The sequence below is a fragment of the Trichoderma atroviride genome, chromosome 7 (genome assembly GCF_020647795.1).
Source record: "Trichoderma atroviride chromosome 7, complete sequence".
NCBI lineage: Eukaryota > Fungi > Ascomycota > Sordariomycetes > Hypocreales > Hypocreaceae > Trichoderma > Trichoderma atroviride.
Window position 1 is genome coordinate 1568983 of NC_089406.1, and position 25917 is coordinate 1594899.

The 25917-nt window shown below is 49.0% G+C and overlaps 12 protein-coding genes across 12 annotated transcripts; 8 read left to right on the plus strand and 4 right to left on the minus strand.

Annotated features, from left to right (window-relative positions):
* The first annotated feature begins 321 nt into the window (after window positions 1-321).
* Window positions 322-1752, plus strand: TrAtP1_012543 (uncharacterized protein). Its single transcript, XM_014090094.2, has 6 exons — window positions 322-698; window positions 762-792; window positions 871-953; window positions 1011-1123; window positions 1181-1351; window positions 1409-1752. The coding sequence occupies exons 1-6, from the start codon at window positions 654-656 to the stop codon at window positions 1443-1445; spliced, it is 480 nt and encodes a 159-aa protein (XP_013945569.1). The 5' UTR covers window positions 322-653; the 3' UTR covers window positions 1446-1752.
* On the minus strand, window positions 1745-3541 carry TrAtP1_012544 (uncharacterized protein). Its single transcript, XM_014090093.2, has 2 exons — window positions 2635-3541; window positions 1745-2532 (listed from the first exon to the last, which is right to left on the minus strand). The coding sequence occupies exons 1-2, from the start codon at window positions 2714-2716 to the stop codon at window positions 1928-1930; spliced, it is 687 nt and encodes a 228-aa protein (XP_013945568.1). The 5' UTR covers window positions 2717-3541; the 3' UTR covers window positions 1745-1927.
* A 560-nt stretch (window positions 3542-4101) lies between these two features.
* On the plus strand, window positions 4102-5490 carry TrAtP1_012545 (uncharacterized protein; the record flags this gene model as incomplete). Its single annotated transcript, XM_014090092.2, has 2 exons — window positions 4102-5224; window positions 5300-5490. 2 exons carry the CDS (start codon window positions 4102-4104, stop codon window positions 5488-5490), a joined length of 1314 nt encoding a protein of 437 aa, XP_013945567.2.
* A 642-nt stretch (window positions 5491-6132) lies between these two features.
* TrAtP1_012546 (uncharacterized protein) lies at window positions 6133-9087 on the plus strand (the record flags this gene model as incomplete). The annotated part of the gene is made up of 1 exon (XM_066115573.1): window positions 6133-9087. One exon carries the CDS (start codon window positions 6133-6135, stop codon window positions 9064-9066), a length of 2934 nt encoding a protein of 977 aa, XP_065971672.1. The 3' UTR covers window positions 9067-9087.
* A 904-nt stretch (window positions 9088-9991) lies between these two features.
* On the plus strand, window positions 9992-11183 carry TrAtP1_012547 (uncharacterized protein; the record flags this gene model as incomplete). Its single annotated transcript, XM_014090091.2, has 6 exons — window positions 9992-10002; window positions 10098-10233; window positions 10293-10314; window positions 10403-10488; window positions 10543-10585; window positions 10645-11183. 6 exons carry the CDS (start codon window positions 9992-9994, stop codon window positions 11181-11183), a joined length of 837 nt encoding a protein of 278 aa, XP_013945566.2.
* A 203-nt stretch (window positions 11184-11386) lies between these two features.
* Window positions 11387-11965, plus strand: TrAtP1_012548 (uncharacterized protein; the record flags this gene model as incomplete). The annotated part of the gene is made up of 1 exon (XM_066115574.1): window positions 11387-11965. One exon carries the CDS (start codon window positions 11387-11389, stop codon window positions 11963-11965), a length of 579 nt encoding a protein of 192 aa, XP_065971673.1.
* A 308-nt stretch (window positions 11966-12273) lies between these two features.
* Window positions 12274-13692, minus strand: TrAtP1_012549 (uncharacterized protein; the record flags this gene model as incomplete). The annotated part of the gene is made up of 1 exon (XM_014090090.2): window positions 12274-13692. The coding sequence occupies one exon, from the start codon at window positions 13690-13692 to the stop codon at window positions 12274-12276; it is 1419 nt and encodes a 472-aa protein (XP_013945565.1).
* Window positions 13693-14453: 761 nt separating this feature from the next.
* Window positions 14454-15413, plus strand: TrAtP1_012550 (uncharacterized protein; the record flags this gene model as incomplete). The annotated part of the gene is made up of 3 exons (XM_014090089.2): window positions 14454-14673; window positions 15054-15247; window positions 15327-15413. The coding sequence occupies 3 exons, from the start codon at window positions 14454-14456 to the stop codon at window positions 15411-15413; spliced, it is 501 nt and encodes a 166-aa protein (XP_013945564.1).
* A 333-nt stretch (window positions 15414-15746) lies between these two features.
* Window positions 15747-17579, minus strand: TrAtP1_012551 (uncharacterized protein; the record flags this gene model as incomplete). Its single annotated transcript, XM_014090088.2, has 3 exons — window positions 15747-16830; window positions 16890-17070; window positions 17126-17579. 3 exons carry the CDS (start codon window positions 17577-17579, stop codon window positions 15747-15749), a joined length of 1719 nt encoding a protein of 572 aa, XP_013945563.1.
* An 842-nt stretch (window positions 17580-18421) lies between these two features.
* Window positions 18422-20821, plus strand: TrAtP1_012552 (uncharacterized protein). Its single transcript, XM_014090087.2, has 3 exons — window positions 18422-18905; window positions 18985-19685; window positions 19757-20821. The coding sequence occupies exons 2-3, from the start codon at window positions 19099-19101 to the stop codon at window positions 20775-20777; spliced, it is 1608 nt and encodes a 535-aa protein (XP_013945562.2). The 5' UTR covers window positions 18422-18905; window positions 18985-19098; the 3' UTR covers window positions 20778-20821.
* A 1925-nt stretch (window positions 20822-22746) lies between these two features.
* Window positions 22747-24939, plus strand: TrAtP1_012553 (uncharacterized protein; the record flags this gene model as incomplete). The annotated part of the gene is made up of 2 exons (XM_066115575.1): window positions 22747-24544; window positions 24632-24939. The coding sequence occupies 2 exons, from the start codon at window positions 22747-22749 to the stop codon at window positions 24937-24939; spliced, it is 2106 nt and encodes a 701-aa protein (XP_065971674.1).
* A 507-nt stretch (window positions 24940-25446) lies between these two features.
* TrAtP1_012554 (uncharacterized protein) lies at window positions 25447-25853 on the minus strand (the record flags this gene model as incomplete). Its single annotated transcript, XM_066115576.1, has 2 exons — window positions 25447-25495; window positions 25573-25853. The coding sequence occupies 2 exons, from the start codon at window positions 25851-25853 to the stop codon at window positions 25447-25449; spliced, it is 330 nt and encodes a 109-aa protein (XP_065971675.1).
* Window positions 25854-25917: the final 64 nt, after the last annotated feature.

The window sequence follows — 25917 nt, forward strand, 5'->3', positions numbered from 1 at the left end:
CGAGTTTGCGTAGACTAGCGCAGTTAACAGCGCAATACATCCCGTCAAGTACCGCCTATTGAAGTACAGTAAACCTCAATTCAATCACATACCGTCCGCCCCGACAAGGCACAGTTTCTACATATCGTATCATAAGAGTAAACTTGCGATGGGCGCTATTTTCCTACATACTAAAGAGAAAAATTCACTTGTTGCCTGATCAATCTCACGTGAATCAGAGAGCTCCGTATATACACGTAGGTGGCATCCGGTCAGAGCTACCTCATTTATGGAACTAAGAGAGCTTCCACTGCGCTTTTTAAGAGCTTCAAGCAATTCTAAGAGCTTCGGGCAATCAGTCCAGCCGCTACAGATGAGGTAATACCTCATATAGACGCCTACAGCTGCCAATCAGCTGCTAATCGCAGTCGTACCTCCACGGAGCATTAGTCTGTACTCCGACGCTGCTTCAGGGATGCGAATAGCCAGACCAGCCAATGAGAGAATTCAGTCACTCACAATCACGTGATGTTTAGTTGCTACCATTGGCTGCCATGACGCCAGCTTCAACACCGGACGCCGAAGCCATTCTTCTCCCATCTGGTCGCGCCTAGCTCTGTGTCGACCTCCGCCATTACCTCTGTCCTCTCTATACCAGTGGCTACATCATAATCATGGAGTCAGAACTTGCTCCCAAGTTTGCGCCCTTCATCGGGATGGTAAGCGATCGCCGCTCAATAAAAGGAGACCCTGACAGTAGCTGACTGACACGCTTAATCTAGGGCGGCATTGCTGCTGCAATGATATTTGGATGTACGACTTCCTCTTCGCCGAATTAACTCCCAATCCTCCGATTTCTTCGACTTTGCTAAATATTATATGTCCTATTAGCTATCGGTGCTGCCTATGGGACAGCTAAATCAGGCATCGGTATTGCCGGCGTTGGCACCTTTCGACCGGATCTTATCATGAAGGTGGGCGCCTGAAGTATCATGAAATTTAAAACCATAGACTCATTAACCATATCTTAGTGTCTGATTCCAGTCATCATGTCTGGTATCTTAGCAGTTTACTCTCTTGTCATTGCAGTCCTCATTGCAGAAGATCTCGCCGCCCCCTCAGCAAAGAGCTACAGTCTTTTCACGTTCGTCGAGTCGATCAACCCGGAGCTTACCTTGAAACATCTGCTAACATACCTTAGAGGCTTCATGCACCTCGGATGTGGCATATCTGTAGGAATGACCGGGCTGGCAGCTGGGTACTGCATCGGCATCGTTGGCGATACCGGAGTCCGTGCCTTCATGGCACAGTCTAGGATATTCGTCGGCATGGTTCTAATTCTTATTTTTGGCGAAGTACTGGGCCTTTACGGGTACGCAATCGACTCTGTTCATACTGTTTTATCTATGCTAATCTTCCGTCCTTACAGGCTCATCGTTGCTCTTTTGCTCAACACGAAGAGCTGAATTCGATTTTTCCGAGACGAGTGCGTTTCACAGTTTAACGGATGTTTACAACTAAATGGCTCCGATCAGCGTGTTCCATATTCATTGGGTGTTCTCTAGACGTCGGATGTGTAAAGGGGGTGTCTTTTTTATTGTTTTTGCTACGATCTGTGTAACATGGCGAAACACGTAAATACTGTGTTTAGATTCTGGTTTTCGATTCAGGCCATGGTAATGTATAACAAATCTTTCATCCACTCCTGAGGACTGTTAAGGGTGGCTTCTTTCTTCATAAAGCAATAGTAATGCAAAGATTAAAATCAAAACCGCTAGCAGGCAAATAACACTGTTTCCATTTCTCCGTACACTATATACGAGGTATCTAGCCATATATAAGTCAGGGAGGAACGCCAACGTATGAGACGGTTTACAAAGCAAACGATATACAAGACAGGTAGCAATGTACTACTGTTAGGATGAGCAAACGAGGGTGGTGGTGCTTGTTATCGTGGTAACCGTCCACCGATCCGGCCGAATAACGTTCTCTGCCGATTTTGAGCTGCCTCTTGTCGAACCCGAGTCGAAGGTCTATCTCTTTCTTCCCGTGTCTTCATCTGGGCCAGCATCCAGTCCCATTGCTTATCTTCTTCTCTCAACATGCTCTCATTAACCTCGCTGGCAATCCTTCGCCGGCGGGCTTCAGCAGCGGCTTGCTCACCGACCAAGTATGGATCTTCTAATGGGCGGAGAGGGGCCTCTCTACTGTTATTTTGTCGATTGATCGCAGAGTCCCGCATGCCAACAATCAATTCCGCAGCTGCGGCCTGGAGCCATCTGTCCGTAGCCCGCCTCTCTGCTACATTGCGGTAGTGACGGGCCGCCGGTGCGTTGTTGGCCGACCACGTAGGGATCCGGTAATTGTGAGTGTTCAAGGCACTTGTTGAAGCGAGCGGCGGAAGTGGCGGTAGTCCAATAGTCTGCGTCCCGGGCAAAGAGTTCTGTGCTCTGGAGGCGTCTCTCCGCGATGCCGTTCCTGCTACTGCGGCCGCATATGATGGAAGGGCTTCGCTATGCGTCGTCCTAGAGCGGTATGAAGGCACCTCTGAGACTGCTCTCGGCGTTAGTGATTTAAACACTCCATATTCCGAGGCGCTCACCGCCATTGGACGTTGCCAGCTACAAAACGGAATCACTATGTAGCTTCACATACCATAAGAGGGAGCTGCAGAGTGAACTGAGGCTGCATCAAAGTCGTCTGTGCTATACCGGGGTAGAGAGGCTAATCCTGTCATGATGGCGGTGACGCAGTAACCAAACAGTACAAAATACTATGGATCAAATCAAGGCGATTCCAGGTCAAAGTATATCGAGGCTCTCAGCTAGATTTGCACGAAGCTGCTTCCCGTGCAAACGCCGCTAGATAGTTGGTGAATACTATATAGTGGCAATAGAGGCAATACTATACACCAAAGCGAAGACAGATGTGATATGAGGCTGCTATGACAACACACTAGCGAGGAAGCTCAAAGGCGAAGCAAGATGGGATTATTTGCCAAAAGCTTCAATAGCCAACATCTTTGAGATACCACTGACATAGATACAAGATGACAAGAATCAAAGGCGCCTCCATGGCCTAGCCAAAGGGGCAGATGTGCTACTTATGTTCCCATGCATTCCGAACTCTCAGAGACGAGCCGCAAGCGACGGGAATCGGCACGCGACTGGCTCTCCGCAGAGGATTATTGGGGCGGGGAGCATGACTATGGGCGGAGCAAATCTTGGCATTTTCCATAGAGCCGAGAACCTACATGATGACAGCGCGAGGCTCCGCCTTTTTGGGCTTTCTACAGGCCCTCTTTGCTCTATCGAAGGACAGAGCGGCTTAGACTGCAAGTAACTTCGCCGATGAGGTGCAGCCATCAGCCTCTTAGGCTAGGTATTTCGGAGCGGCCCTATCTCAGCAAGTCCAGATGCTCGACAATAATCTTACCCGGATATAGCGGAATCAGAGCTTTAGGATCTTTAGTAGAATAGTATTGGGAACTCTACCCTATAGATGGGGCGAGAATCAGCCTCATCTAGCAGCACCTTGTGTTTTTGCAGGCGGCCCATTTGTAATATGGAAAGTTCTAAATAATGAGAATTGCTCTTTTACAACCAGAGAGAATGAATGGACTGGCATGTGCTTCATAAGGTGGGGGGGGCGCTGCGGGCAAAGGAGCTATTGCTGGAGGGGTTGCCCTTGTATTGGCCATTGGCTTGGTATACATATTTGGTCCCCTACCTTTTTACAAGCTTCTGAATTAGAACTTGATGACAGCAGCTAAACAGTATTGAGTTTATAGCAGCAGTAGGAATGCGGAGCACTGTTTGGCTCTAATCCTGAGACCGTTGCAGACTTATTTAGGTACCTATAGTAGTAATGGGGCCAAAGCCACTACCTACCTTCCGCAGGCCATTAACACGCTCTACCGCGTAAAGAGTCTCGGAAAGCGCGTTCTGCCCCGTCACTTCTGATTTCTGGGCACCTATTGTTTTCTTGCGAGCACAGAATTCTCTAAACTGCCAAATAGACAAGGAGCTCCTGTCGTCACCAGACTCTCAATCATGCTGCAGTCATGAAAGATATTCTTTAGCTGCCATCTAATCACGATTATGACAATTTCCATCTGTCGCCATGTCAACTCGGCGTGCCGATTCTCCAGATACCGAGTCTGATGGCTCGCGCCAGTCACGACATCAACCGCTACGGCGAGAGAGCTTAGTTATGAGGCAGAGAGAAGGTCCGCAGGTGCAGTCAAGCACCAAGCGTAAGCGAAATCCCCAACGAGCAACAGACGACGGCGACAATGAGCACGATAGCGACTCCGACGATGTTTACGACCCAGATCAACCACTAGAAGAAAGAAGAAAGGTTCAGCAGGGATTTCGCGACCTTCTTCGAAACATCACAGAAAACAGCGAAGAATATCTACAAGGCGACTCTCATGGTCTGCATGAGACCATTTTGCGGGCCAACGAGCTCTCCAAGCAAGTACGACAGACGACTGAAGCCACGATTGATTCACGGCTGCTTGTCAGCACAACCGACCTTTCGTACCGCAAGACCCTGAGGCTCACACAAGGCAGCCTGTCACAAGGAATCGACGGGGACGATTTTATTTCCAAGTGCATCGCGTATATGCGAAATGGTGGGGGAATTGCCAATGACCAATCCCTAGAACTTTCGAGCACCCAGAGGCAACGACGGCGAACGGTACATGATCGAGCACATGAGGATGATGGCGGGGATGTAGGAGATGAAGGAGACATGATGAACTGGGCTCATCTCGGCCATTTCGCGTGCTTGCCATATGTCAGGCGGCCTGCGCTGCCTGGCTTTCTTCTTGGTCCATTATCGGTCGAAAAGAAGGCGCGCAAGGCGGCAAAGCGGAGTGCCCCGTTTCGTCCAAATAGCCTGACGGAGACAAGACCCGAAATCCTCAATGTCGATGATCTCGCTAAGAAGGAGAATGATCTGACTGTTATTTGCGGCAAAATTCTTCAGCAACTCTACAAGATCCAGGCCAATGCCCAAGAAACAGTCGCAGACCTGATCACAGATGATATGGAAGAGGATGAAAAAACCCGGCTTATGCACGAGCATGGATTACGGAGCACCGGTGGTATCGACTTGATGAGATTTGTGGTCAATCCCAAGTCATTCGGACAAACTATCGAGAATCTTTTCTACGTGAGCTTTCTTATCCGAGATGGAAGAGTGGAGATTGATTTCGACGAAGATGGTCTCCCTGCATTAGGTAAGTATCACAGTGATGCAAATTGCAACGGTAGTTCATTCTGGTCATTCATCTCGATACTGACACCATGTTTAGCACCGGTAGATCGAGAGGGTGATGATGTTGGAGCTATTCGCCAGTCAACTTCTAAGCATCAGGCTATTCTATCTATGGACATGGAAACCTGGCAAGACATCATTGATACCCTGGGCTTTGAAGAACCCATGATCGAACATCGTCAGGAGTTGTCCGCTACCGGCCCCGGGGCCAGAGGCTGGTACGGCTAGACAGCCATTGTACCTCAAAATAGCTGAAAGGAGGCTTTGACTATTCATTGAAGAAAATTTTCTACTGCATCTAAATTTAGAAAGGGGGAGCCCGATATCTTGACCAGACAAAGACTAAGTCTGTTGTATACGCATATCACGAACTATGTCTTTCATCCCTATACCCTGTTGTGTAGGCCAATCTGGTTGGCTGTGTGATCAAAGAAGGAGAGGCGCTCTTTTGACCTTTGACAGAGCTGCATAGCGTAGAAAATCTGATGTGGAGAATACCTTGTGAGCAACAAAGAAATAATGGGAAATCCTTTTGATTCAGACTTCTTCATTGAGAAATGCGGTTTCATCCTTGGCATCTGCTGACCTTGAAAATGAATCAATTTCCACCTTCCTATGGGGCTGAGTGTTGGATTTGATAGATGCTATAAAGTCAGTTTTAACGCCCGCAGTACATGTCTCACGGCCTGGACCTTTATTCTGTTTACTTTCTCAACAACAGAAGCGTTTGATTTACCCTTGGTTCTCTCTGTCCCCATATCTCTTTATTTGTCTATCATCTCTCCCAGCTGACCATTTTGATCGAAATCGGATTGCTACTTGGGAACATTCTTTTTTTTTTCCCCCTATACCAGTCATTGGATCATAACTATGTCGAAGCGTGCGCCCCCTCCTCCGTTGGACATTCCGGCATCAGAACCATGGAAAAATAATGCGCCTAAGGTGTTTGCCAACAAGATTGTAATACCTTCTCTACCTACCAAACCTAGAAAAAAATCGACACCAGGGGCTGCAGTCGAATGGGACAAACAGGTCAGCCCTGTAGCAGCAAAGAAACCTGTTTTGGAAGCTATTGGTGACGATGAGATCACTTCGCCAGCACAGGCATCTACAATGGAAATACCCGAATTTATAGACGAAAACGAATCACCAATGGAGAGCGCCGCTTTTACGATCGATGAGCAAAGTCCTGGGATTGAAGACAAGGATAGATCTCCATGTTTGTCGGATCTTGGTGCAGAGGCATTAGTCCACGGCGAGCATCGCTCAGCCGCTGATGAACTTGCAGATGACATGTTCGACAGTGATAGCGACTCCGGGAGTGAACGCAACACGGCTTTCTGTAGAAACGACGCGGAAGCTGAAGCAGTGTACACGAACAAGTCTATGGCGAGTGATTCTGACGATGATTTGGCGGGTGATAGTGCATGCGATATTGCGAATCATAGGGCTGAATCTACCTTTGAAAGCAAGAAAAGCCAATATCAGAACCAGGAGCCAAGTATTTCGCACGAAGATTATCAGAAATACATAAAAATAAAGGAGGAGATTGTCCAAGAACGCCTACACATGGAAAAACAAACGGCTCAGCACATACTCATGAAAGAACAAGTCGATCAGGAACGCAGACAGATGGAAGATAGAATGGCTCAACAACGCAAGCAAATCGATCAAGAGCGTGTACAATTGCAAGAGCAAGCGGCTCAAAGAGGCAAGGAAATGGAAGAGCTTGATCAAGAACGCAAGCGAATTGCTCAAGACCGCAAACAATTGGAAGAGGAAACGGCTCAAAAGTGCAAGCAACTGGAAGATCAAATCCATCAAGACCGTATACGATTGGAAGAGCAAACGGCTCAGAAATGCGAACAACTGGAAGAGCAAGTCGATCAAGAACGCATCCGCTTGGAAAAGGAAATCGCTCAAGAACGCATCCGCTTGGAAAAGGAAATCGCCCAAGAACGCAAACAAATTGATCAAGACCGCATACAATTGGAAGAGCAAACGACTAAAAAATGCAAGGAAATGGAAGAGCTCGATCAAGAACGCAAGCAAATCGCTCAAGACCGTACACAATTGGTAGAGCAAACGGCTCATAATTGCAGACAAATGGAAGAGCAAGCAGCTCAAAGATGTTCACAGTTGGAAGCGCAAACGGCTCAAAAATGCAAGCTAATGGAAGACCACGCTGATCAAGAACGCATCCGCTTGGAAAAGGAAATCGCTCAAGAACGCATCCGCTTGGAAAAGGAAATCGCCCAAGAACGCAAACAAATCAATGAAGACCGCATACAATTGGAAGAGCAAACGACTACAAAATGCAAGGAAATGGAAGAGCAAGCGGCTCAACGATGCACAAAAATGAAAGAGCAAATCGATCAAGAACGCAGGAAAGCTAATCAGGAACGCAAGCAAATGGAAGAGAAAATCGATCAAGACCGCAAAGTAATGGAGGCCCAAGTCGATCAAGAACGCATACGCATGGAAAAGCAAATCGTCCAAGACCGCATACGATTAGAAGCGCAATCGGCTCAAAAATGCAAAGAAGACGAAGTGCAAGCGGCTCAGAAGTGCAAGCAAATGGAAGAGCAGGCGGCCCAAAGATGTACAAAGATTGAAGAGCAAATGGCTCAAAAGCGCAAGCAGATAGATGAGCAATTCGAACAAGATCGCAAACAATTCGAACAAGATCGCAAACAATTCGAACAAGATCGCAAACAATTCGAACAAGATCGCAATCAAGTTGATCAAGACCGCAATCAAGTTGATCAAGACCGCAATCAAGTTGATCAAGACCGCAATCAAGTTGATCAAGATCGCAATCAAGTTGATCAAGATCGCGAGCAGATTGACCAAGAACGCATACAAATGGGGCAAGCCGCTCAAGAGTGTAAGCAAATGAAAGAGCAGATCGATCAAGAACGCAAGGAAATGGAGCAAACGGCTCAAAAATGCAAGCAAATGGAAGAGCAAGTCGGTCAAGAACGTGAACAAAATGATCAAGAACGCAAGCAGATTGATCAAGAACGTAAGCAATTTGACCAGGAACGCATACAAATGGAGCAAGCGGCTCAAGCGTGCAAGCAAACGAAAGGTAAAATCGATGAAGAACGCAAGCAAGTTGATCAAGAACGCAGGGAAATGGAAAAGCAAACGACTCAAAAGCGAAAGGAAATGGAAGAGCTCGACCAACAACGCAGGCAAATGGAAGGGCAAGCGGCTCACAAATGCAAACAAATGGAGGAGCGAATTGATCAAGAACGCAGAATAATGGAAGCGCAGACGGCTTCACTTCAAGAGACGATTGCAAAACTGGAGGCCCAGAGCAGCCCGTTCACGGATAAAACAGCAACGCGTGTCGATGCTAGCATGGACACCGAAACGCCCAATGGGCAAGAAGCCAACGTACAAAGCTGTATACCACAGCCATCGTCATCGCCATCCCAGTTGAGGCTGTCATCAGCAACTTCCCATCCCGCGCAGACGCCCATAGCTGAAATCCGTGGGGCGTGCCTTGACTTCTTTGACGAATGTCAGTCGGCATCGTCAATGGAGATACCGTACCTGTTCATAAAGCTCATAAGGTGTATTTTCCCCCCGCATAGCAACTCCGCTGTGTTGTTTCATAAATCTTTTCTTATTAGTGCAAACGCACATGGAAAAGGAGATATGGATATCGGCCAACTCTACAACTCGAAAGCATCTGCTAGAGCATCCGGTCGCAGAATTACCATTATGGGAGCTACTGGTTGTAATAGGGACCTTGACAGTCACATCTTGAACGAAGACAAACGGTATTGGCGGTAGGATACCTTGCAGAGATTTTTCAGGCGCAATTAGTTCGTAGTGTTACTCAGTTTCAGTTCTCATGTTATAAAACTTTTGCATAAATGAAGAATTCTGTGATCAATGCTCTATTGTTTGGCATTTGAGTACTAAATTGGCGAGAGAGTTGGCACCTTGGGAAGACGGCGAAAAGAGAAGTCGTGCGTATGTATAAGTACATGGACAGAAAATAGAGTGCGCCGGGCTCCTCATCAGATCAAGCGGGCGGAGTAGTGTATACCACAGCTTAGTATGCATTAAGTAGGTAGTATCAAGTATCCGAGACTGCGCCTTCTCTTTCTGCACCCCGCGACCTTCGGCTGCTAGGTACAGGATACTTGGAGCATGGGTATACGGTCAGAACGGAAGGTTTCGATGTTTTGGCATTATTGAACATCATTGAATGCATCTCGTCTTGAACCAGGCAAGAACAAGCTGACAGAATTGAAGTCATGGACGATCAAAAACAGATGTGAGATTTTTCTCTTCTTTTATTGGCTTTACAAATATCAAATTGGAAAGGATTGCCTGGTCTCAGTAATTGAGTGTGAAGGGCGCTGCAGAATCATGTCTTAAACCCGCGTCGAGGACAAGTGCATCAAAGCAAGAACCAAAAAAGGACGTAGAGCCCTGCTAGCCGGAAAGACACGGAGGCAACAGTAGTCTTCACCTAGTCTGCGACTTTAGCTGGAAATCTCTCAGTCTCTTGGGTGGGTGAACGGATCGATGGGGAATGGGGTCCGTCCAAGGCCGAAAGGCCAATCCTAGCGACTGCACGTGACCCGGAAGAAAGCTCTGACTGGAGTAGTCGCTGTCCCGACCAAAACTGCTCATTTTGAAAACTTCTCCCGGCCTTAACCAACTCATTTGCATATCCATCGCTGATTGCTCTCTGTCATCTGCCAAGATGTTCAAGAGGTGAGTAAAGATGCCTCAATTTGGTGTTTTCAGCTTTTCCACTCCCACCCATATGCGAATTGGAGCCTTTTCTAACAGCGTTGCCCCCCCCACAGCGGCATTTCGTCCCTCGCCAGGGCTGCCCGCCCATCCTTTGCCGCTCGACGAGCTCTCCGACCAGCCTCTCTCCGATTCCCCTCTGCCATCAGACTCGCCAGCACCCAGAGCGTCGGAGATGGAAAGATCCACCAGGTAGGCCGAGCTTACAAGAAAGACTCAATGGTGGGATTTGCGGCTAACAGCAGTTCTAGGTTATTGGTGCCGTCGTCGACGGTTAGTGAAAATCCCTGCGCCTTTTTTTTTATATTCGCTCGCGGAACGCCATATAGCGGTATTGGGCAGACAACTGATTATGCCACAGTCAAGTTCGACACTGCCAAGCTGCCTCCTATCCTGAACGCCCTGGAGACCACCAACAACAACCAGAAGCTGGTTCTCGAGGTTGCTGTAAGTAGACGATGCGGGACGCCCCAAAAGTAACTCATCTGACGTCTTGTCTAGCAACACTTGGGTGAAAATGTTGTTCGTTGCATTGCTATGGATGGTAAGGAGCCCTGATGATCATTCGTCACAAACGATCTGAAATACTCATTCATTCGACAGGTACCGAGGGTCTCGTCCGTGGCGCCAAGGCCTCTGACACTGGTGCTCCCATTACCATCCCCGTCGGCCCTGCCACTCTTGGTCGTATCCTGAACGTCACTGGTGACCCCATTGACGAGCGAGGACCTGTCAAGACTGACAAGTTCCTGCCCATTCACGCCGATCCCCCCTCTTTCACTGACCAGTCCACCTCTGCCGAGATTCTGGTCACTGGTATCAAGGTCGTCGATCTGCTCGCTCCCTACGCCCGTGGTGGAAAGATTGGTCTCTTCGGTGGTGCCGGTGTCGGCAAGACCGTCTTCATTCAGGAGCTGATCAACAACATCGCCAAGGCTCACGGTGGTTACTCCGTCTTCACCGGTGTCGGCGAGCGTACTCGTGAGGGTAACGATCTGTACCACGAAATGCAGGAGACCTCCGTCATTCAGCTTGATGGCGAGTCCAAGGTCGCTCTGGTTTTCGGTCAGATGAACGAGCCCCCCGGGAGCCCGTGCCCGTGTTGCTCTGACTGGTTTGACCATTGCCGAGTACTTCCGTGACCAGGAAGGCCAGGATGGTAAGTCTTTTGCGATAGTTTATTCTCATTTTGATAGTATTTTTTTTTTTTTTTGCTAACATCTCATTCACAGTCCTGCTCTTCATTGACAACATTTTCCGATTCACCCAGGCCGGTTCTGAGGTGTCTGCTCTGCTGGGTCGTATTCCCTCTGCCGTCGGTTACCAGCCCACCCTCGCCGTCGACATGGGTGGTATGCAGGAGCGAATTACCACCACCAAGAAGGGTTCCATTACCTCCGTCCAGGCTGTCTACGTCCCTGCTGACGATTTGACTGATCCTGCCCCCGCCACCACCTTCGCTCACTTGGACGCCACCACTGTCTTGTCCCGTGGTATCTCCGAGTTGGGTATCTACCCCGCTGTCGACCCTCTTGACTCAACATCCCGTATGCTTGACCCCCGTATCGTTGGCCAGGAGCACTACAACACCGCTACCCGTGTCCAGCAGATTCTCCAGGAGTACAAGGGTCTCCAGGATATCATTGCCATTCTGGGTATGGACGAACTTTCTGAGGCCGACAAGCTTACCGTCGAGCGTGCCCGAAAGATCCAGCGTTTCCTCAGCCAGCCTTTCACCGTCGCCCAGGTCTTCACTGGTATCGAGGGTGCTCTCGTTGACCTCAAGGACACCATTGCCTCCTTCAAGGCCATCCTCAACGGTGAGGGTGACAGCCTGCCCGAGGCTGCCTTCTACATGGTTGGTGACCTTGCCTCAGCCAAGGCTAAGGGTGAGAAGATTCTGGCGGAGTTGGAGAAGAACTAAAAAGGCTTTAGCTAGCTTGTCCCAAGAGCTGGGGAATAGTAAGCCTGTGTATAGACTAGTATAGTAGTAAACAGCTATCTGATAGTAAGATTTTCTTCAAACATGCTATCCGCGGGCTATATGTACAATAGCTGGGACATTTACAACTATTAATATATATAAAAAAAAATCGTATTAACGTCATCTTGAGTTAATGTGTCATGAGCGTCTTTTAAACTTTATTGAAGCTATAGCTAGTATCTATATAATTGAGACAAGTAGTCTCTGTCATCACAGCAGTAGATCAGTTCCCTGTTGTAAATCCTGGGTCAGCTTAGCTGCAGAGCATAGTCTATGAGATTCTTTTGAGGCCAAACGCTCTCCATGTCTCCGAGTATGACTCTAGCCAGCTGTATGCTGTCGTTTGTATGAAGAGCTGTGAAAGGGACTCGCATATAATCATACCATTCCAGGGTAATGTACTTGCAAATGTCCCGTATTGTGCGGTCTCCAATGCCTTCTACCCACCATACTTCTGACTGAACTAGCTTGAAGAAGGCTGCAAAATAAGCAAGAATCACTAAAGCACGCGGCTGTAAGCTGCGAGCGATATCAATGAACTCTCTAGGAACAAAGGTAAATATCGTTATGACTCTCAGACACATTAGATTAGAAGGGCCTTCTGCCAAGTCCAGGTACAGACTGCCCATGTATTTCAACGTCTGGTCATATGCGTCCTTGAAAGGGTAGTCGAGATCGCCTGGCTGGATGGCGGAGACCATGGTGAGAAGCTTCTCGGGGATGAAGGAGGTGGATTTCTCAATATCTATACGAGGCCGGAAGAATAGAGACCACATGCCGGATTCAAGAATAGTAGACTTGGAAACGAGGTTGATTACGAGGACGATGCCTTTCCAAACAACGAGCCAGTCGAGGATATATAGGTCTTTGCCATCAGGCTCTCTGAAATTCTGGGATGATAACGCAGTTATAAGTAGAGAGTTTGCCAGCAGGGCAGGGAAGTCTACTGGATTGGCTTCCTCGATTGCCTTGCGATATCCCGCCAGGGACCTGACTCGATATGTCAGGGCACGCTGCGCATCGAATTGCTCGTTCAGCTGCATCATGTGCAAGCTGGAGAGGGCGAAGATGGTGTCCATCAGAAAAGGCGACTCGGATCCGTAGCGGACCAGCAGGCTTCGCATGATTGACCGGTGCCCTTGATTGCCCATTGTAGAGAAGGAGCCGCATGTCTGGGTCGCATAGAACCAGAGGGCTTTCATATCCGACATGTCGATCCCGGTCGGGAGGAAAAGTAATTCCATGGGCATCGGCGGAGTCTGGCCATTGTATTTGTCCGCATATGCGAGGATGGGCGCCGAAAACAAGACGGACGACGTCGAGGCTATGTCGGAGATGCCAGTCGCGGAAGCGGTTGCAGACTTGAGCTGCTGTGCGGGTGATGATTGCTGCGATGAAGAAGAAGAAGTCGCTTCAATGGACTGCTGCGTCTTCTGAGGGTACAGGTAGACGCAATCAGCCTGTCTCAGCTTACAGGACCGACAGGTCGGCCTTGCTTCGTCGCATTTAACCTTGCGCGCCTTGCAGTTCTGGCAGCCAGACCGGGACTTTTTGTGAGGGCGCTTGGCATGGTAGGGTTTCGGCGGTGATGTGTCGTCTTTCACTTCGGGAGCGGGAGCTGGAGCTGGAGCTGGAGCCGAACTGTTATTGAGCGGTGTCTCAGCCATAATGCCCGGCGAAGAAGCGCCCTGTTCGACATTGCATGTGAGATTGTTATGCACGAGCAACAATGAGTGCGTGCCGCTGTGAGGGAGAGAGAGGCTGCTGTGATGACGGCGTTGGATTAGCCTGGCCTGGCGCAAGATGCCTACAGCAGGATGCGATACCCGCTGTTGATTCGTCGCAGCAGCTACACGAATGTACCTTTTGGATGTACCCGGACCACCCTAGCACGCATCTCGCGAATTTTGATTTTTTTTTTTTGCGCTGTTATTAGCGCAATATGCGACAATCAAAGTCTATGCAATCTAAGAAGTTAAGACAGCACAAAAAGAGTGCGTGAGAAGAGAGTTTCAAGAGAGGCATAATATTGAAGATTGTCACAATATGTAATGGTACTATAATAGATTGAACATTAATAGCGACCATCAAGTGCACTGATGTAGGTATTTGAATCAAAATGGTTCCCATTTTTCGGCACTGCGTAGAAACCAAGGCATGCTAATAATCTTCCGGCCATTGGCTGTCTTAGACTCGCTTTACATAATATAGCTGCTTAGAGTCAAGATTTTTGCACTAATCGCTCCATACTCCAAACAGCTTAAACTCGAGTCGTATGATTTTCTAGCCAAAAGGCCGTACGGAGCACGGCAATTAAATCCCCTCGCTGCTGCACCACCTTACCGAACAACCACCGGCAAACGAACGACGCTGCCACGTCCTCCCAATTGAACCTCCGCCGAAGCTGCTCGAATCGCCATCGTCCAAAATGCTTCGCTCCATGGTCCTGCGAGGCAATGCCTTGACGCAGAGCACCCGGCTGGCGTCCCGAGCCATGTCCACCCAGGCCCTGTCCAACCCGACCCTCAGCAACATCGAGAAGCGATGGGAGGGAATGCCTCTCCAGGAGCAGGCCGATCTGTGGATGGCCCTGCGCGACCGCATGAAGGGCAGCTGGAAGGAGTTGACCCTGCAGGAGAAGAAGGCCGGTAGGTGACGCTGCTGCTGTTGAAAGTTTTTTGTGTCGAAATTCCCTCCGGAGGCACGAAAAGAGCTTTGCCGAGCTGCTCTCGCCTTGTCCGGAATGGCAGCACTTGGGAGGCTATGGATCTACATTGGCTTGCGAACAAAGGATTGATTGGAAAGCTTTTGCTCTGGATTGCGGTGGAAATCGAGCATCAATCGAAAGGAGCTGAGCTGTTTGCTGTCAATTCTTTGATCCGGCGAAGTGGGGTTCATTCATGATCCTTGAAAAGAGCTGCCGTCAACATGGCATATCATGCACAATTCACATCACATTTCTTTGTTGTTGTCTTGTTGGTGTCTTTCTTTGCTCAAGCAGCTGCTAACTCAGAGTCGTTTCATGCAGCATACTGGATTGCTTTCGGCCCTCACGGTCCCCGTACCGCTGACCCTCCCGGAACTGGTGCCCGCGTTGCCTGGGGCGTTGTCATCGGCCTGGCTTCCAGTCTCGCTCTCTTCTCCGGTATCCGAATGGCCGCTAAGCCTGCTCCTCACACCATGAACAAGGAGTGGCAGGAGGCTACCAACGAGTACCTCAAGGTAAATATTTGCCTCCAAACGTCTTCTTTGACGTTGCTTCGATCTTGGGATATCGGACATGACTAACTCGTTGGAATAGACTCAAGCCGCCGATCCTCTCACTGGTATCTCCTCTCCCGGATATACCGGCAAGGGTGTTGTTCAGTCTCCTCCCAAATCACAGTAAAAGAAAAACACGATACTGTCGCTCATTGCTTTGCACTATTGGAGCGGGCACTGGGGGGCTTTGTCAATTGATATTTGTACATGTATAGCTTAGTCTTAGAGAGTATGCAAGATAGGGTTCTCGCATGGCGTTGATTGCTCAAGTGACGAGTCTAAAAATGTTGGTACATCAGAAGCCAGTGCTGTTTTCATTTATTGCACCCCTTTCTTTGTTGCCCAGTGGAGATGGTGTCATCAATTCTGAAAGAAGATGATTGCCTCGGGAGTCTTTCAAACCATTGTTACAAAGTATTTGCTATTTCAGAAAGCTACGTCTCCACGTGCTTGCCTGGTTTCACCCTCTGCCTTCATCTGCTTGCTCCAGTCTTTCCGGTGAGTGTTGTGGGTTGTATGAGTCGAGCTGCTCTTCTTGTAGTCGATCAATGAGCTCATGGCGACCGTCTTTACCCCAGTAAGCCGCTTTTTCAAATCCTTTGACGCAGGCTTCGGTGATGAGGACATATGGTGTTGGAGCATCAAACATTGGCTCGGCTAGAACGCGTTCCATCTCCATCTTCAGTCCTCGCGCGCCCGTTTCAGCTGCGAGAGCACGCTCTGCAATTGCAGTCAATGCTTTTCCAGTGAAATATAGCTGGGATGGATATGTTTCAAAAAGGGCAGTATACTGGGCTACCAGACTGTTGCGCGGCTCCGTTAAAATTCGAAAAAGATCTTCTTTGGACAGAGGACTGAGAGCACAGATGTTATGTAACCGGCCTATAATCTCAGGAATGAAACCAAACCGTTGCAGATCATCAGATGTTACCAGATCTATCGGCGTAAAGGAGAATGCCGATTGTGGGCTATAATGTGCCAAATGAGAGTATATTTCGGGAGGCAAAACATGGGCATTTCCAGGTCCAGCATGGCGACTTTGAAGGTCTCCTCCGAATCCCATTGCTGGTTTCGTAACTCTCTGCAGGATGATCTTGTCCAGTCCAACAAAAGCGCCGCAGACCACGAAGAGAATGTTGGTGGTGTCAATGGTGTATTGGTCCACCTTACCTGGAGGGCTGTTAACTGGTAGTGTGGGAGTTGGAGCTCCAGATGCATTGTAATTTGTAGGGATTTGCGTGGTCGTACGCGATGAGCGATTGTCCTTAACATTGATGGTGACCTTTGTGCCTTCGATGAGCTTGAGTAAAGCCTGCTGGACACCTTCACCGCTCACGTCTCGACCCGTCGTCGTTTCTCTCCTCGCCAGCTTGTCAAATTCGTCAAGAACAACTATTCCATGTTCTGTGGCCTTCACATCATAATTGGCTTCTATGAGAAGCCTTTCAATGCAGGATTCCACGTCTTGTCCTATATAACCCGCTTGAGTTAGGGAGTTACAGTCGCAGATAGTGAGCGGCACCTGGATCTTTTTGCTTAGAGTTCTGATATTGATCATTAGCCAGATGTAAATGCCTGAGTCGTTGGGACATTTGCTTCTTACTCTAGGATATATGTCTTGCCCACACCCGTCGGCCCAATCACGATAATGTTGCTCTTGTCGATTTTGATATGCTCAGGAATCCCCGGTTCATCTGGTTTGAAGATGGGAGCAGCTGAATTCGCCTCGGGCATGCATAGCTCAGGTATCTGACGGGCCGCGGAACTCTGTGGAATATTTTCTTCTTGATAGACGGTGTTACTGATAGAGACTTTGATATCTGGGAGTGGCCAACTCACCTTCAACAGGGAGACTATCCCAGCGCCTCTGAGATAGCTCCCTCTCACGTGCGAAACGCTGACGCATCATTTTCTCATGCTTCTCTTTGTCTTCCTGTTCGTGCTGGCGCCGCCTCCTCAAGTTCTGGTAGTGGTTGAAGATGGCAGAGCATATTGTCTTTTTAGCACGGTCCTGGCCCACGACATAATCGTCCACACGTCTCTTCAAATCACGAGGATAGAACTGCGGCACTCCGAAATTTACTTTTCTAAACATTGGGCCACGGCCAGCCTCCACCGTGGGGTCATAGCTCCTGGTGAAGCCCGAAGTGAAGTCTGGCGTCTGTTTAGACCGAAGAGATGTGTACACTGAGAGATACCGGCATTGGCGTCCTGCTTGAGCGGTGACATCCCGGTGCTTCTGAATGGAAGAGATCCAATGAGGGAGAGAACGCCGCCGGCACAGTGACAACATTGTGAAAATGAGGCACACGATAGGGGATGTCTTGGGGATGGGAATAGCCGCTGCGGAAGTCCAGGCGGAGTATGATAAATTTATGGGCGTTGCAGCTCAGTCAGATCATTGCATAGGGGGGGGTCAGATGTATCAAGAATAAGGCAAAGGCGGTCTGCAGATTCCACGTTACTGAGTGTTCAAGGCCTGTTGACGGTAATCGAATATCCTCTAGATAAGATGTCTCAAGCACAGCATAGGGGTCAGTTGGTTTTATTGAAGCAGTATGGATGAATATCAGATGAGATTGAGCCAAAGGGCGCTGACGAGGAATAAGCATTTCCCCCGGAGCTTTAGATCAGCAGGCCACGCAGCCAATCAGACCAGCTTGTAGCTCTTGCTTGTACGGCACTGTCCTCCGCGAACGGCACCTCTAAGTTCATGCGCCACCGGTAGCTACATGTGCTTGTATTAGATGGTTTATCGGGGACTTTCGTTTATCCAGCACGGAGATCGGACATCCTGAGATAAGACATTCAATAAAGTACTTGTACATACTTGCTCCATTTCAGACGGGTGTGAGATGTTGTGTCACAGCATATGAATGGGCATTATTCCAGTTAAGCCGAAGCGGCCATTCTTCTATTCTATACCCAAGGAGCGCCAAAATAGAAAACAAAAAAAGGAAAAGGAAAAGGAAAAACAAGAAGAAGGGAAACAACAGGTGCTGGGGCTCATAATTTATGTAGGTACAGGCTGCCTTTGCATGATGTCAGAAGCCAAGTCCTCCGTGGAAACTCCGCGGAAAATTTCTCAACCTTGAGCCATCCCCCAGTGCCCATGGACCTGGACTGCAGCTGCGACCTTATTCCATGGACTCTCCTGTAGTAAAATTGTTGGATTAACCAACCGAAGGATACTCTAAGATGGGTCGGCAACCGAGACAACGTCCAATTTCGTGCCACCTGTGTAGGGTACGAAAGTTACGCTGCAGTCGCCAGTTTCCGTGCTCCAACTGCACGTCTCGCGGCGTCGTTTGCCAGCATGAAGGCGTTGCGGTCACGGCAGCTGCGGCAGGGACCCAGCAGCAGGTAAAATCGCCTGTCCTGAAAGACATGTCCACGATGGACCTCTTGGCCCGGCTGGAACGCCTCGAGAGCATCGTTGCGGCCCAGGGCAGGGAGAGGACGGAGCCCCCCGAGCCAGAGAGAAACGCCCAGGAACGAGTCTGAGAGATCAACGCATCCAAGTCCTGCCACAGTCTCGCGCCCTGTGCCTCCCAGGCTTCAGCGTCTGACAGCAGATGCTCTGCAGCTTGAGCGGACTTGTTCAGATCAAGTATTGACGGTGAGCTCGTGAAACCCTTCCCTTGGGGGCTGTCTCCCGCGCCGTAATAAGTGATATGTGAGGCTGAGACGTCCAGCAGGACTCGTTGATATCTGAACCTATTGTTTTCCGCACCTGTCCCATCCGGTTGGCCCCTGGTCAACCGTCGTACACTTTTCAGAATAACACTTTTCAAAATAACAGTGCTCCCTCAATGGTAGGACCAATGGACGTTGTGAAGTGCATCTGGCTGCCGCAGCGAGACGAGATGCGCGTTATACTCCAGAAGTATATAGCTGATATTTCCTTTTTCTACCACATTGTCCATGTCCCCGCACTCCAGAGCCTCCTTGAAGATATATACGCTGGCTTGGAAGCAAACGTACGCGTTGATGTTGGCGGCGTGCTATTGCTTCTGAGCATATGTGCGAGCACAACGTATGCATGGTCGACCCCCGACGAGATCAGATGTATATTCGCAAATCCAGCCGAAGCGAACGGTCAGTCGACATTTTGGATTAAGCAAGCTCTGGATGTCATCAGCCATTCGCAAAAAACTGCGCATGCATCGCTGGAGTGTATCCAGGGCCTCATCATCCTCTTTTTTGCCTTTTGTAATCACGAGAGCGTCTCATTCCGTGCCCGTAATGTCTTCATGTACGCCAACTCAATGGCCACGGAGCTGCTATTGCATCGCATCGATGACCCTACGGCCAGCTCAATGCCGATGCTTGTTCGAATGAGTGAGGCAAAAAAGGAAATCGCCAGGAGAGTTTGGTGGTTCATGGTTGCAACTGACTGGTAAGTGTGTGGATATGCAAGAGTCCCAACACCTATCCTTCTACAGGAAGTGTATGCTAATTGGCTCACAGGACGCTTGCTCAATTCAGCTGTCCACAAGAAGGGGTTTGCCTCATCCACAAAAACCAAATGGCAGTAAACAAACCGCGGAATACAAATGACGAAGACATTATCGAGGGAGGAGAAATCATCGACAGACCAGAATCCGAGGCGACTTGTATGTCGTACTTTATCCATCGCATCCGCTTATCAGAGATCTGTCGAACTTTGCTTGACGGCACGCCTGTGGGCACCCAGACTTCCGAGTCTATAGCATACCAGGACATACTAGATGCCGACGCAAAGCTTAACCAGTTCATCCAGAACGCCCCGAGCTTCTTTTCGATTGACTGTCCTGGCTTAGATGACCTTCCTGCCACAGATGTTAAACGCTCATTTTTCATCACTACACAGCGCTATACGTTGAATCTGCTAGTTCACCGGCAGCTGTGTAAGATTCACCTCCCGTATCTGGCTCAGGGGACCATCGATCCGGCGTATGCGTATTCACGCGACGCTTGCCTGAGGTCAGCCAGAATCATTTTCGAGCTCGATCATCAGCTACAAAACGAAAATATACCCTTTTCCAAATCTCGTTTGAGACTATCGATGGTGCTGCGGAGTGTGTTCTTGGCCAGCATTGCGCTCATGCTGAATGCCTGTCTCAAAGGTGATGCTGAGGACAATGCAGAGGGAGAAGATGAGGTGGCCGGGGCATGGAAGATTCTGCACGAAGTACAAGACCAGTTTCCTCCGGCAGCGAAATTGCTGGAGCTTTCTATCAAGATTCTTCGGAAGTACAAGATTAAGCACCGCGCTCTGGATCTATTGCAGCAACAAGTCTCGAGGATATCTCCGTATAGCGACTCATTTCCCATGACGCCAGAATCGGCGAATCAAGATATCCGAATGAGTTGCATGCAACAGAATGTCGGCACAGAAACCGAGAACATACTACTGGAGCAGCATTGGCAGATGCTGGAAGGGAAGATGGACTTGAATGCAATAGATTGGGATAAGCTGTTTTGGGGTATCGACGCACCGTTTATTTAATACAAGACTACATATACATAATTGAAATTTAATGATGAACAACGAAGCTTGCTGCACATAGTAAATGCGACACTCCTCATAAAATATCATCAATGTCTTGGCTTTACTAGTGTCGACTATGATGCAGCCATGAATGATGTTTACTTCTTCACTTTAAAAGTAATGTATCGCAACTCGCACCAAAATTATCCCTTCTTGTCTATTAATCTTAGAACTACCGTTAAATTGCTCTCTTTAAAATGTACATGCGCCATTATTTGTGCTTCTGAGCCCCCCCAGCTGCTATCTCTTCGTTGAGTCTATACACATGCAAGCTTATTAACTACAATTCTCCGAGGACTTCTTTTACAACTCTTACCTGGTGCATTTTCTTCAGCCGGTATCTCTTTAGGAGCAAAAACAGGTTTGAATGTGTAAAAGCCTTGCAGCCAATCAACATCGTGTCGAATATAGAGGAGTTTAGATACTCGATGTCTACTAACCGCTCAAAACGCCGCAGAATATTGTAAGGCCGATTGGCAGTGCTCTTTGGAAGCCGCCGGCCATTATGTAGAAGAAGTGATGGTCGCCTATATAGAAGAAATAAATAAAAAATGAGAAATATGGGATTTTAAAAACAAAGTTCTGCTGAGGCGATATGCCGCTGAAGTTCTGAATCTGAACAACTGCGATATAGTACCAACACTCAGTATGAAGAAGTCAAAAATCCTTTTTGAACAGAACGTGGTCTGTGCTTGCAGAATTTCCTTACGCTTACACCCTCTGTTTCTTCAAACCACACCAGTCTGTGGCGCCAGCCGCTACAGCTGGTCCTGTTAACAAGGAGATCGCAGCGGATAGGTAGGTATGACGCTACAAGTAGCATAAGCTATATAAAGAATATGGCTCCCAAGTTCATGTAGAGTTCAAAGTGTTTACACTGAGCTGAGGCCTTGCATGCAGCGTTCAAAACAGGGTCATCCATGATTGCATGGTTTTGACTACCGACATGTCATACCTAGCCTGCTACGAGTACCTGTGAGTACTGCGCACTGTACAGTATCAGGGCGTATCACAGCCAAGGTTTAGGCGTGGAACCAGCTCTCACGCAACTCTATTTGACTCACATAAATAATCCAGACGGCTCTTGCTAATTATGTTGCGGTGTCAAGAGTATTTTGATTTGAGAGCAAAATCAAAGAAACAGTCCATTCCCGCTTCTCTCATCAGCTTGCAAAGTAGCTCTCCTAAGATTACTTTTAATTGAGTTCCCCATTTTAGTGCCGTCTTCCTTGCTTGTTGGGTGGCGACTCGGCTGCGCCCAATAGGATCTCGCTTGTTGCATCACCGTCTCTCTCATCTCATCAGGCGACCGTTCAAGGAGCTGATCATCGAAAGTCTGCTTGTGCGGCCAATCCAATAGACCTACCTGGCGGGCACAGTACGGTGCAACGGCTTGGTACAGCTTGCTCGCGACATTGGCAATTCGCTACTTGACCTCTACAAAGCATCGTCCCGCCTGCGCTGTCGCACGAGCCTTGTTCTGCGGTTATCTCTCGCGCCCCTCCCCCCGCTGTCTCGTTATAAGACTCGCAACCAGCCTCCTACTTACTTCTTGCGCGCAAGACCCTGTGCCTCGTTAGATACTTCGCCCACTTCCCAAACTTTCATTTCTCCAGCCCATACATAGTACCGAGCGGTAGGACGGCGCGCGCTCACTTGATTCATTTGCTGCTGTTTTATGTGCGGAGACCAAGCCTTCTACTTCGGGTAGCTAGCCTGGTGCGCCTTTGACGCTGTCTCTGCTGCCGGCCTGCCAGCTTCCCAAAACGCTAGTCGCGGAGCGCTTGTGACTTCACAGGGCGACGACACCGACTCGGACTCGAGCGCTGGGTGAGGTAGGCCCTTGACGCTTCCAAGACAAAATGCCAGTGCCGCTCCTCCATCCGCTCACCATCTTGCACTGAAGCCCCGGTTGCCGAATCCAGCAATGGCGACAATTGCCGTCCCGAGACCCGCTCTGTCTCCAAAGAGCTCGTCGCAGCGCGGAAGCACTCCAGTCAACGCAGTCTCTCCACTCCAAACGCTCGGGTTGGCGTCATCCCCACAATTCGCTGCGTCCGTCTCGCTCAGCAACCCTGTCTCGCTGTATGCTGCTGGCCAGCCGGTGCTGGACGACACGGACGACTCCGGCTCGTACGAGTATACGCTCTCCTCCTCCCCGAGCCCTGCTCCCGAGCTGCGACAAGCCTCCCTCCTCTGCTCTCCCGATCGCTATGTGCGAGTCGACAGCGAGGATGCTTCTCTATACGAGATAGATGCTGCGAGCGTGGCAGAGGCACTGGATTATGCATCCAAGCAGCAGCTCCCTCCCCCTTCACAGGTCTTTCCTTGGCTTCATGGCTTGCATCCCGAAAACCAAACCCAAAGGTCCTACTTTGATGGACATCAGTGCCTGACTGGGGGCACGCCCAGCTGTCTTCGAACAATTACTCTTGTCAAGGCAGATGGCAATCTCAGCCTCGCACGATTGAAAGGCGCCATTGCTCCGGGCGAGTTCATGCGGCCTGGAGCGACGCCTGAGTTCATCGATGCAGACCCCTTGAGTGGGTTGTCTGTCCGTAACTTCCACATCCAGCCTGCCAAGGTTGCCGCAACCTCCGATATCATCGTATATGGCCTGGATCCTGATGAGACTCGAGGAGTTGCGTGGAAAATTGCCGTTGCTCAGAGACGATGGCGGGAAAAGCAGCATGCAGAGGCCAAGAACCTGCCCACGTATAACACTTTTGTCTGCACAAGCCCATTCTCTGCTTTTGAAACAACCCATAGGAATTTGGTATCCATCGATGCGTCTGGCAAATCGACAGGTCAAGTGTTGGACTTGATACAGCAAGAGCGTCAAGAGATGCGAAACATGACGGAAGCCTCTGAAATATGCCACAACGTCTACCTGGGCCCTAGCCTCGAGCCTGGTGGCGTTGAGGAGCATCACTTTGATGTTCTCATCGAATGCAGCGATACGGGTCGGCTGGACCCAAGCGCCCTGCAATTTATTGCTGAGCACCCTCACTCGTCTGTGTCCCTGCCATCTTCCGTTTGCTTTCCATCTTCCGGGAGTATAATGCCCCCAACCTGGTCTCAGAGAGAGGCCGACGGAATCATCGAAACCTGTAAATGGATATATCACATTGCCCATAACATTGTGCCCGAATCCAGCGATGCACAACAAAATGCCACGTCCCAGGAGGAGTCTGCTGCTGCAGGCGCTCGGAAAGTACTTATTCACTGTCCCGACGGATATACAGAATCCACATTGCTTGCCATCGCCTATTTCAGCTATAGCACTGGTTCCTCCATACCTGATGCTTGGCTGGAACTTCACACGACCAAACGTCGCAATTTCTTTGCTTATCCCTCGGATGTATCTCTCCTATCGGCCATAGGGCCTCGCTTGTTGTGTGAATCTCCGGTGTCTTCAGGGAAAAGTCTAGAAGACATTGCGAGTTACATCAAAGCTGAACCGCAGTGGTTTTCAGAACTGGATGGCTCGCTCCCTAGCAGAGTCCTGGATTATCTGTACCTGGGTAATCTTATTCATGCCAACAATCCAGATCTCTTGAAGTGCCTCAATATTCGCCAAATACTTAGCATTGGAGAATCGGCTTCGTGGACAGATGAAGATCGAGCAAACTGGGGCTCGGAAAATATGTGCTTCGTTGAAGGGATTCAAGACAATGGTATCGATCCATTGACTAAGGAGTTTGGGCGATGCCTTGAATTTATTGGTAAGATTCACCAACCTCTCTTTGTTTCCTTTCCGTTTAATTTCCATGCCGAAAAAAGTAATTCACATGAGCTGACTGATGATACAGCTCAAGGAATACAGAAAGGCACGGCGACATTAGTCCATTGCCGTGTCGGAGTTTCCAGGAGTGCCACCATCTGCATAGCGGAAGTCATGCGGTCTCTCAATCTCTCCTTTCCGCGCGCTTATTGTTTTGTCAGGGCTCGCCGTCTCAACGTCATCATTCAGCCTCATTTACTCTTTGCATACGAGCTTTTACGCTGGGAGGAATTTCTTCGACAGGAAGGTGGCTCCAAAGAACCGTACAAGAGGGAAATGGAGTGGGGAGAGATTGCCAGAGAAATCGCTCTTATGAACCGTCCTTATTCCAGATAATGGTATTTGCTTTACTGTTTTGAGAAGGCTGTTTTGTTTTACCACAAGGTATGGATTTTTCTGTACGGAGCGAACTTTTTGGCTTATGTTTGGAGCTTTGCGCACACGGAACTTGCTTGTCTCTACTTCTGCCCCAAGCCCTCAACGTGAGTGTTTTCTTGAGTGTGTCCGAGTTTGGTTCATATAGCGTAGTTTTATCACCTATAATTATAATGGGAATTGCTTGAGCTTTACTATTTTCTTCTTCTTCTTCTTCTTTTCAAGCAACAAACAAAAGAAACTGAAATTGGTCTAAGCATTGGCGTATTTGTGACGTCTGAAGTCCTATTAAAGGAATGATGATATTCCAGGGGAGCACCGAAGCTGGCGCTGGAGACAGGGGTGTTACATTAGTACATAAATGAAATAAAAGGTAACAAGTTGAGGCCTCCGCCCGAGATACTGGTAACGCTGGTCTCGAATTGAGGCGTCTCACGATTAGGGTATTTGCTATGTTATGCCAGTGTATTAGCCTGTGTAGGCTGAAGGATCACTCTTACTATCCCCTTCAAGGACCCTGTATTGTAAGAGAGGAAAAGCAAGTTAGCAGCTGTCTATATGCAAATCGAGACTCAAGGGAGAGAGGTTTCTCACGAAAATTGTTTAACCAGATAACCTTCTCCACCATGCTCCATATCGATATTGTAGACGTAAAAGCCTCCGTCACTTGTCACCACCATTACCTGGGGGCTGCTGCTGCTCATTGCAACTACACTGCGAAGTGGATTAGAGCCTTGACCAGGCGGACGAGCTCCAGCACCGAGTCCAGTAGATTTAGGGATTTTGATATAAGCGAAATCTCGCAGCGGTTCCCACATCTCAGTAACTGATTGTGGAAGGTATGAGCCAACAACGCCAGCAACACCTCGACCCATAATTTGAGATGAGCGTCGCAGCATACTGCTGAAAGAGCCGCTTTGCTTGCGATTAACCGGCTGA